Below are 11,835 nucleotides of genomic sequence, written 5' to 3' on the forward strand. Positions count from 1 at the left end.
CAGCTTATTTGGGTATAAACCCATTGCTATATTTCCATATTAGACTCTTTTTCATCTTCTATTCTTTTGCAAGTTTTCTAAATCAGCTTGTCTATGAAAAACTTACAAATATCAATTTCTTCACATGAAAGAGACAAATCACTCCTTTTATCTGCAGCCAAAATCTTTCAGGTCATCTAGATATTAGCCCCCATCCCACCGTAGGAAAAGAAGGATGATCATGGGGCTGCCATTTTTACTCATATTTAAAATTCAGATTTCGCGCCTTGGATAAAGCAATTAAGATTTCGTGCCTTGGATAAAGCATGATCAAGCACTTGTAGCATATATCACATAGTATTCTTAATGATTGCACAATTAAGGAGCTTTTCGCAAAGTTGGTTTAAACAGTGCTAGAAGCGAGAGTTATGTTTTAAAAAAGAGAGTTCTAAAATCTCAAGAAGGGCTCATTGATTATAATGAAGTATTTTAACAAGAGTTACGAACGGTTGTAAAATTTTAGAGAAGGATAAAGTGCATCAGACACTTAATGGGTTTAGACCGGAGCACCGTGTTTTTTACACCACATTGTCTTGCTTCTCAGAATTAATGAGTTTTGAAGCATTGCAGCCTAATATGATTCAATTTGAAATAAATATGTTTGGAGCATCAAAAGGGAATTCAGCCAACATATAAACACAAGAAAGATTTAAGAAAGCTTTTTATCAACTCCTAGTCCTTTAGGTCACAACCTCAGTTACGATGGAAAGATATTTGATGATCCCACCAAGTATGCTTCAATACCCTACATTTACTTGTCACAGTTTATGCAGTGAATCAAGTTACGCAATACATGCATTGTCCACGAACCAGCCATTGAAAAGATGCAAATGGGTTAGAGTTTCAAGCTGCGTTCAAACTGAATCTAGATAGAGCCCAGGTTGGACCTAAACAAATGCAGTCAGGTAAAGCCCTATAATGGCCAGCAACTCAGAATCAGGAAATGTTTCGTCCAAACAAAAACCAAGGCTGCGTTCAATGCACCAGACAAACGCTGCATGGGCAGAACGTGTAGAGTTTATCTGGTACTGACCAGTCTCACCCCCAGGGTTGCAAGTGCGACTGGCACGTCCTGTGGTGACACTTTGTAAAGCGTCACACAGGATATGCTGCATCCTGTTCCCAACACTGCGAACCCTGCTTAGCAAACGCAGGACAGTGACCGGGCAGGGATCGTCGAGCGTGTCAAACACACCCTAACCTGACACATTTTGCATTCTTAGGTAAAAATCAATATACTTGAACCATTTTCAGTAGATTCAGCAGAGAAAGGTCACAGATCGTTACCGGATCTGAAACTCTATATGATATCACAGTCAGATATGGATCTATAACTGGATCCAGATTTCAAAATTCAAGTGTAATACAATCAAAATTGACCCGACCTATGTCCAACCCATTCTCATCCCTGAATCTGCCTGATTATACGCCACTGTTCTTTTCATAACCATGCAGATGACCACTTTGAAAATCATTCTGCTAATTATACACCATTTTGTTCTCTAATCATATGCATACTAAAACCATGTGGCACAAAAACAATCGTATGCCTATGTTTAGCTTTCTCCACAATTAAAACTCGTTGCCATAACAGAGTACAGAAGAATACAGCAACTTGGCTAAACAAGCTTTATTTCCATCGAAACATTTACTACTCTGACAGACAACATAGAAACTACAGCTAAACATATACGGTCTGGTTAAACATGAAAATTAAAAAGTATAACATGAGGATAACAGAGCTAGTGATCTCAGAAGAATTTATGATTCAGAGAGAACGAACAAACCACAATATGATGCATGAATGTGCTTAATCTGCTCTGGATTGCCCGGCTCGGGATGATAAAATAATGCCCACAATGAGACCATACAGGGCCAGAGCTTCAGCAAAGATAAGGATGAGGATCATCCCAACGAATAGCTTTGGTTGCTGTGCATTAGCTCTGTAAGACATACACGACTGTTTAGTACATGCCTACTAGGATGTTTCACAAGTTCACAAAAGCTAAATACTAGCATTAAATGGAGGCAGTAGTCATTGAATACAAAATAGATTGTAATCTACATTACTCATAGCTTGTGAAGCCTAAAAGTGGAAATGGTATGAAAAAAGTGACGAAAAAAAAAATGTATAAAAGAAAACTTCCTCAAGCATCTCCAAAGAAAGAGACTCCCGAGACAAATAAATGCCAAAAAAGAAGTAAATGAGAGGGGTGCAGGCACATCCCATGCAATCCTAGTCACATACCCAATTAATATTACAACAATATGAGCATCTATAACCAGAAGCAGTTACGTTCACTGTCAACCCCATAGAAACAGAGGCAGCCAATACAAGAAGATTAATCACTGTATCCTTAATGGGATAAGTAATTCAAGATGAGTAGCATATCAATCTCATGGCAGGTGTGTGTGTGTGGGAATATATATATATATATATATATATATATATATATATATATATATATATATATAGAGAGAGAGAGAGAGAGAGAGGGAGAGAGAGAGAGAGAGAGTAACAACAGCATGCATGCAGAGCACATACTCCCTGTTTTAGGACGTTAGATTTACTTAGATCCAAGTTACCATGTTAAATACTCATTAGTCATTAGCTTTGAAGTAAAACTCATGAAAATCCACAGCAATCTTAAATTTTCTTACATTTGAATAGAAAACATGGTCTCCTAACCCTTAAGTTAATTCCTAAAGGGAGACTACTAAACAAAACTTTGGCAATCCTTAGTTTTTTAATCGATTTAGATCTAATGGTTAAGAACTTAAGATAAGGGTGAAGATGTAGCAATAAGGTATAGTTTACTAAGCCAACAAGCCTCCTCATTTCTTGGCACAGTATTCTCCCTTCTCCAAAGATAGCAAGTAGGGAGAGGAGGTGAATGAAATAGAGGAAGGAAAAGATATGCCAGATGTGGAAACCAAAGTGGGACCTGTGGCAGAATAGTTAAGTGTAAGATGATGGATTGGAAAGAGATAAATTCTGTTATGCCGACTGTGGGAAGAATCAGCAAACAAGAGAGAAAGTTTGGACCTTTTTGAAAGGCTCAATTCTCTCAAAAATAACTATGCCTATTTGTCATCCAGTTGTGAAACAGCTCAAGTCCCTACTCAGAACATTGTGGACTTTATTCACACCATGAATCCAAACCTCATGATAATCAACATCATTCTTGCAACCAATCATTACTCCTGTGTTATTCTTGGGTTTCAAAATGAACCAACCATATGTTTAGGTCTCAAACTCCAAATCAGATTCATAGAAGACAAACCTAGATTTAATATTTAATCCAGACATGGCCTACACATTGACTATATCTTACACGATTACAAACATCAAACTATAAATTTTGGGTCAAGTGCATATATGCATGCATGATAGATCTGTCACATGGTTACACTCAAAAAGGACATAGACACTATTTTTGGTGAAGATTTCAATAAAAATAATATATAAGGGGCATGATATAGGTGTAAGGTGAGGTATCTCACTGACAGTTCAGTAACTGCACATGCAGAACTCCCAAAACATTACATGGTAACATATGTTATAACACATTCATTATGAAGGGCTTACATACCATAAGATCTGGTACTCAGACAAGAAAACATACACATGAAAGGATCAAAGCATTTTACTTACACAAGCGTGTTGTAGAGTGTGATACAACCAATGACATAAAACTTACTTAAACTAAACAGTCATAAATGAAATTGAATTAACCTCGTACACAAAAGATCTTTTTTTGGATCTCTCTTCATCCCTATGTCTCCCTATCCCCATGGGGTATTCTTTCATTAGCAGGTTTTTTCGGAAAACTCTATCTATTCTAGTGTGGATGGCAGGAAGGCCTGTATTTCTTGGTTTCAAACATGACCCTTTATGAGCATTATTTCAATAGACTGTTATCTAAAAAATAATCAAGCCATTAATAACTGGATGAGACAAAGAAATAACCCGTCATTACAAAATTGCAGATCTCCTTTAAGATCAAACAATCCCATCTAACTGAGTATGGTTCTATGTGCAATAGAATCTATTATACCAGGAATATCAATGAATGCAATTATTAAAGGATCCATTTGGATGACAAGGGCAAAACCTAGTTTTTGGCGAACCTGGTTTGCCAAAAACTTCGTTTTCAAGTTTTTGGGCACCCAAATTAAAAAAATAAATAAATAAATTACAAGGTCGGCCATTTTCTGACTAGCCACTGGCCGGAATGGTGTCGCCTTTGCCATGCGGCACTGGTCCGGTCATTTCCGACCGGTGGGCGAAAAATGGCCAACTACCCCAAAACTTGAAAAAAAGTTCAAAAAAAATAAAAAGAAAATTAGGGCCAGCCAGCCACCGACGGGGAAATGGCCAGGCCAGTGCCTCCTAACAAGGGTGACCAAGGTTGTAAGTAGTGCATCATTACCCATATCGGTCGGGTCAAAAGTTAGATACGTATCGTAGCGTATCATAGCGTATTGTAAAAAATCATAATTTTTTAATAAAAAATTTCAGAAAAAACCAAGAAAAATTTTAAAAATAGAAAAAATCTAAAAAAAATCATAACACATGAAACAATGATGAATTACACAAAATACAATCACAAAATCACATATGAAGCATTTATGTCTCTTAGAGTTGCATAAGACATCATCAAACATCAACTAATATAGATAATATTGAATGTATATCTCACAAGAACAATGCAAAAATATTAAATATCTTGCAATTAAGAACATGTCACAAGACTCATACCTTCATATTACATAAACAAAAATAAAATAACCAAGTTTATGAACACTTAAGTGTTAAATAACCAAGTCTTTTAAAATATAACCTCAATCATCATCTTCTTCTTCTTCTTCTCCTGATGTTATGATAGGGATTGTAGGATCAGAAGTAGGGAACTCATCTTCGTCATACACATCCTCTCAGGGTGGTGCATACCCCATTTTTGCTTCATTTATCTTTTTTTTTCTTGGCATTTTTTTCTCAAACCAGTGAATAATTGTTGGCATTACCATTTCAGGACATCCGACAAATCCCTCGACATGCAGGGGCAACATTGTGATGTGTTCCGACTAAATGATGCTTCAACAGAGAAATACCACCTGAAACAATATGATGACAATAGTTGCACTCTATTTTTAATCAGTTTTCACTCACTGCTTGAGTGCCTCATTGCCATGCCGGATCATGTAATGCCATCTTCCCCCAAAAAAAAATCAATGAGAAGCAAAGAATACATATTTGTTAACTTAGCCCACTCCCTTGAGTGAAAAAAGGATGAAAATGCACTCTTACGTGATAAATACGCAACAGCCTTTCCCTTGTACACAAATCGGCCCCCAAATCACTCTCACGCCTCTTAGGGTGTGTAGGTTCTTCTCTAAAGGCCTCTACACAAATGAGAGAATTGGCCCTAAGGAGGTCTTTAAAACCCAAACTTTAAAAAGTTGAATTTCAGCCCTTTTAAAGTGTGTCAGACATGTATCGCATGATGCACCCTACATCATACGATACAGTTCGCTACAGGGTTGTATTGTACGATATAACCGATGTGCGGTGTTATTAAAAACGTGCCTCAAGGCGCAAAAAGCGTGCCTTGCCTCGAGGCGAGGGCCTTTTCGCCTTGAGGCGCACTTAAAAAGCGCAAAACCCAGAAGGCATACGCCTCATGCGCCTTGAGGCGAGGCGCACCTCACCGTGAGGCGCGCAATTGAAAATCGGATGGGCCCGGACCCGAGTCTGACCCGGACCCGGACCCAGACCCGGACCTGTATGCTCGAAGGTTCGAGAGAACCTGTGTCTTTAAAAAAGACACAGGCACCCTCTCTCGAACCTTCTCTCCACTCCGTCCCCTCTCTCGAACCTTCTCTCTCCACTCTGTCCCCTCTCGTCTCCCGCCGCCGGCCATCGCCTCTTCCACCTTCTTCTTTCCTTTGCTGAGAAGGCGTCGGCAACCCGCCGGCCACTCTGCCTCCTGCGACTGGGCCTAACCTTCTCTGACGAGAACGACAACCTCCCCACCCACCCCCACACCGGCCTGCCTCTTGCGACTGGGCCTCACCTTCTCTGACGAGAACGACAACCTCCCCACCCACCCCCACACCGGCCAGAAGTTAGTCTGGGAGTTCCACGCCAAGGTCGCCAACTCCCCAAACGAGATCAACGTTGACTTGCGGCAGTATCTGATGGAGCGTGGCATCAACGTCGATGTTAACCTGCAGAACGGTATCGACCTGAACAACCTCAGCCCCCAGTTCAGGTGGTCGAGCTTGTTCATGAAGGACTGCATCATGTGGGTGGTGTTAGGGACAGCCTTCAACTTTTGTTGGATGCTGAAGGTCGTCTGAGGGCACATGTGTAACACGCTGCAAGAGTTCCTAAGGTATGTGAGATTCTTCTTCCCAAGGTTCACTAAAGCATTTCTTATTTATTTATAATTTTAGATAATTTTTACAGTTTTTTTAAATAAAAAAATTTTTTTTGAGGCGTACGCTTTGCGCCTCGAGGCTTACGCCTCGCCTCGGATTTTGGTGGAGCGCCTCGCTACGCCTCAACGCTTTTCACAACTCTGCCGATGCGGATAAAATACACACTCATATCGTGATATGAGTGTGTATCGTATCGAATTAGGTCATAGTTACGATATGTATCGTACAATACGATACTTACAACAATGAAGGTGACACTGGCCCAACCATTTCCCAGCTTGTGGCTGGTCAGAAAATGGTCAGACATTCAAAAAAAAATAATGGCCAACCATTTTTCGGCCAGCCACCAGCTGAGAAATGGCGGGGCTGGTATCGTCTTTGTTGGGCAACACAGTCTCGTCCATTTCCGAACCTGTATCTGGCCAACCAGCCATGAACAAGTCCGTCCAGTCATCGACTGGGAAATAGCTGGACACAAGTTGGAGGGAGGGGCAACCCACCGGTTGGGGGGAAAAAGAAGGGAAAGAGGAGTGGGGAATAGGCCCCCAAACTAGTGGGTGGGTGGGTGTTTTTTTTTTTTGAGGAGGGGGGCCCATGTGCAAAATTGGGACTGAAACCCAGTTTTGCACCAAACCAACCTGGTTTAACACCCAAAATCAGGTTTCCAACCTGGTTTTGGGCAGCATCTAAACGGCACCTAATTGAGTATGGTTGCATGTGTAATAGCATCTATTTACCGGGAATATCAACGAACCCAATTATTACAATTGTTTAAGATACCATCTTTTAGCTTCTAGGGTCTGTAGTTTCTTAGTTCCCCAACATGACCCTAATGACCTAATACACACCATTTTCAGCATTTATAAGAGAGAGAGAGAGAGAGTAGCAACTCAACCAAGGAGGGAAACAGTACTGCTATTGCAACTAGCGACTCCACCAAGAAAAACAGAGAAAGATATTCCTTTTCCTCGGAGAGGTACAATGATAACAGATTTAGGTATCTAGCATTTTCTTTATAGGGAAAAATGAAGGTTTTTAGTGGATTGGTTAATAGGATATGGATCTAAGGCTAAGGATCTTAGGAAACAGGAAGGTTTATATAGATGAGTGTGAAAAGAAGAGGAAATTCTCTATTACTTAGAAAATCTAAGTAGCAGAGTCTCTCTAAGCTAGGGATTTCCTAATCTTAGAGCCAAATTCCCACAAAGTAGGTCAAAAAGAGAGAAATTCTCATTCAAATTGGTAAAAAGATCCCAAATATGTACGAGAGCTCTATTTATACGGCTAGGTTGCCTTCTCCCTAAACAACCCTACAAGTAAGAAGATCCCAAGAAGCCAGCTCCATATAGAATTGGCCTATTACACAAGTGATCCAACCCATTCAAGGACCCAACCATACACAAGTGGATCATCCCATCTAGGATCCAAATGAGTACAGATTGAGGCCCAACTCAGGTACAAGTGACAGACCCAAATAGGATCCAAATGGAGAGCTCTATGGGGTGTGTAACATACAACGTTAGAGGAAAATAAATAGACGGCCAAAAGCTTACAAAGAATAAAATACAAAAAAACAAGAAAAAGGCTAGACAGACAAACATAAGCAAAATGGAACAAGGGGGGGAAAAAATGTTTCGTAATTGATAATCCTATTGAAAATATTAGAACTACAAACTTCTCCCACAAGAAAAATCCAAGGATAAATTCCAATATTTATCTAAAAGTACTTATGATGCAACAGGTCTCAATAATTATGATAAGTAGATCATAATCAAACAATGTGAATTGAATCCTACCAACAATCAAAGTGCAATTGAGAATGTTATTGAAGACACCAACAAGGCATATAGAAGATGACACAATTGGAAGTTTAGGATCATCAATCCATCAATAAATATATGATTATGACACATTAAGCAGCATAATAGTAAAAAATAAGGCATTGAAGCTATCTTAATTTCTATTTTCCCGTTGCTGAATCTTCTCTATTTCTCCATTTCAAAACTGAAATCCAAAGATTTAGCAACAGAAACATTACATGCACGCTCCACAGTTTTCAACACTTCGAAAATTGCTTTTTCCATATCTTTGGCAGCAATTCCGTTCAGAAATGCAATGCATTGAGTTGCAGTCCAAATAGAAATTTCAAAGAAAAAACTCGCATAATCAACATCTCCTAAACCAAAAAGCACTAAGTATGATTTCCAATATCCTAAAGGAGCCCTAAATTGCATCAAGTTTAATGTGATAGCTGGATCAATAGAGTACACTATTTTAACCACGGGGTCTGAGGCTCAAATCCCACAGGGGCCACCCCCCAATTTGACCATAAGAAGCAAAAAAATGAAACTCTACAAATCAAACATCTAGGCATCGACAAGTAGAAGTATCCCTCTATACTAAAACTTCCAGATCCACAACCTCCTCCAAATTGAACCTTCAAGATCAGCCGATCCAATTTACACAATCGAAAATCATTACTGAAATTTCCTTCAGCATATTCAGCAAACCCTAATATTTTACCTAAATAAATTATTAGATCTCGTCTAAATCAACAGAAAGAATGAAACGGTGAATGAAACCAAAAAACCCAGAAATCACCAATAACATATCAGATCCGAAACTAACAGAAAAATAAGAAATATTTTCTCTGCTGCAAATTATAGAAGAAAATAAAAAGCAAAAGAAAAGGATCACGGCGATCTTAGCGAACTATTAATTGAAGAAAACGGAGGAAAGAAGAGGAGGGGTCAGAGGACTTACCTAACGCCGGCATCGCCGACTATGCCGATGGCCATGCCGGCTGAGAGGCCGGCTAGGCCGCAGGAGAGACCAGAGGAGAGGTGCGCGTATCCGTCGAAGAGGTAGTAGGACTTAGCCTTAGGGTTGATGCCAGTGCTGATGATGACGGCGATGATGAGGCCGTAGATACCAAGGACACCGGCCATGACGACGGGAACGATCGACTTCATGACGAGCTCCGGCCGCATCACGCCCATCGACGCCACGCCCACCCCGCTCTTCGCCGTCCCGTAGGCCGCTCCCATGCCTGACCCCAACCCACACCACCACCACCAACATCATCATCATCAACAACAACACAAAGAAGAAGAATAACAAGAAGAAGGAGGAGGGAATTACAGGAGAAGACGAGGGCGGCCGCGGCGCCCAGGAAGCCGAAGAATGGGGCGGTCTCGTCGCCGCTGAAGCTCGACATCTTCTTTCTTCTTTTTTCCCTTTTTTTCGATTGGGTGATCCGATCTGAGAAGAACGAGGGCAAAATCAAGGATTGGTTTCCTAATCCCCTTCTTCTTCTTCTTCTTTTGGAAGAGTCGCTTATTGGTGAGAGGAAGAAGAATGGGTGGCCGGTGACCCTTTTATTTTTTATTTTAATTTATTATTCTTATTTTATTTTTATTTTGGTTTATTTTATTTATTACTTTACGTGTTTCCACGCGAGGCATGGCGACAAATATCACTCTACCTTTTAAAATCCCAGGAAAAAAAAACGCGACACGACATTTTGGCGACAATATCTCGACGCGACCTTTATTTATTCTTTTATGGGATCCTGAGAAAAGAGGGAATGTTTACTTTAAATTTTCAATTTCAAGTGCCTTTTAAAAAAATTTATTTTTTCCTTGGATATTTACATTTTCAAAGTTCTTGTTTTTTGCTAAAATTTTCTGTATTTCAAATATTTTTCACTTTCCTTAGACTTTTAGGTTTTTTTCCATTTTCCTTAGACTTTTAGATTTTTCTTTTAAAAAATTTTACATTTTTAAAGTACATGTTTTTAGATTTTTTAAAGTTCTTGTTTTTTGCTAACTTTCTTTGTATTTTAAATATTTATTTATTTATTTTAGAATTTTAGATTTTTTTTCCTTAGACTTTTATATTTTGCTTTTAAATTGTTTTACATTTTTAAAGTATTTATTTTCAGTTTTTTTTAAGTTCTTGTTTTTGCTAAATTTCTTTGTATTTTAAATTTCTATTAATTTTTTTTTAGACTTTTAGATTTATAAATTTCTTGTGTTCCCTATATTTGCTTAGAGAACTGAAAAGCAAACCATTTTGCTCAAGGCACAAAACCCTAAGCCCCCATTCCTCGCCACGGAGTTCACCCAGTTTTGAGTTCGTGGTAAAGTGGGTGCAACCATGGATTTCAAACTCATGAAGTGCAGGTTCACCGGCATAGTGACAAATATCGCAAAAAATTGCCTGAAAATTTAAAACGGTAATTTCTCATGAGATTTTCAAAATATCATGAGATTTATGAAAAAAATATAAATACCGTGTTTTAAACACAAAATGTATGTTTTAAACGATTATTTATCGTGAAAAATCTGTGTAATTTTATTTTAAAATAATTTTTATTATAAAAATATTTTTTGGATTTTTAGATTTATTTTTTTATTGCCGAGATTTTGACGAAAAAATGCAAGATTTATGAAAAAAAAATCAAATTCTCGCGAGTTTTTGCCTTTTTTAACGTTTGTCACTATGTTTCACCAATTGCCCCTACTTATTTAGTTGTGAGATATTTTTTCTTAACTTTTAAAACTTTGTTTTTTCAAAGGAGAAAGCTGGGGTTAGGCGGAACCCTACATGTTTATTCATCAAAAGGTAATTACATATTTACAGAGGAGAACTTCTGTCACGGGCCTATTTCCTTCAATGGGCCAACGCAGCGCGACGGTCCTTCCTCACCGTCGCAAGCCTACTAGTTAGCTCGCTTACCGATCGCAGGAGCTTGTAATCATAGTGCAAAAGAGCAAGAGAGAATAGAGGGAGAGAAATTGCAATCACAAGAAGCAATCATAACGAAGGTGAACAAAAGAAAGCTCAAGGCATTTACTTCATTCACAATTTTGCCCGCAGGCTATTACAGTTCAAGTATACGGGCTGCCCCTTCGGGTTATTGATTCACCTGAACCGGGCAGCTTAAATCAGACTCAACAAAAGCAAAACAGATTGTAAGTCCAACTGTACGATGTAAGTCGCAAGGGAACATGCTCCCCCCTTCAAATCATGCGTCGTCCTCAGCGCCATCTGTTTCGTGGTAAGCTCTGACTTCAGCCGGGTAGCGGCTATTCATTCGGAATGCAGGATCTCACGTTGGTTCCGATGTTTCCTCCCACTACAGCAAGTATTTTTTCGCCTCCCCCAAGTAGTTGACTTTATGGCGAAGGATCTGACTGAGGTGCTTTTCGGCCCGTTGTGCTGTCGGGGCCCTCTGCATCATGGGAGCTCGCTGTGGCACACTGCGTTTCGGGTCTCCATCATCCGGATGGAACTGCTTGAGGTTGTACACGTGAAACATCGGGTGCACCTTGAAATTTGGGGGCAACT

General features: G+C 39.4%; 1 protein-coding gene across 1 annotated transcript; it reads right to left on the reverse strand.

Moving 5' to 3' along the window:
- Positions 1 to 1,654: 1,654 nt before the first annotated feature.
- LOC149818084 (V-type proton ATPase 16 kDa proteolipid subunit) lies at positions 1,655 to 9,836 on the reverse strand. The gene is made up of 3 exons (XM_089984763.1): positions 9,625 to 9,836; positions 9,247 to 9,532; positions 1,655 to 1,982 (listed from the first exon to the last, which is right to left on the reverse strand). Exons 1-3 carry the CDS (start codon positions 9,698 to 9,700, stop codon positions 1,850 to 1,852), a joined length of 495 nt encoding a protein of 164 aa, XP_089840889.1. The 5' UTR covers positions 9,701 to 9,836; the 3' UTR covers positions 1,655 to 1,849.
- Between the last annotated feature and the right edge of the window lie 1,999 nt (positions 9,837 to 11,835).

The sequence above is a fragment of the Nuphar pumila genome, chromosome 13 (genome assembly GCF_984573655.1).
Source record: "Nuphar pumila chromosome 13, dmNupPumi1.hap1.1, whole genome shotgun sequence".
Lineage (NCBI taxonomy): Eukaryota > Viridiplantae > Streptophyta > Magnoliopsida > Nymphaeales > Nymphaeaceae > Nuphar > Nuphar pumila.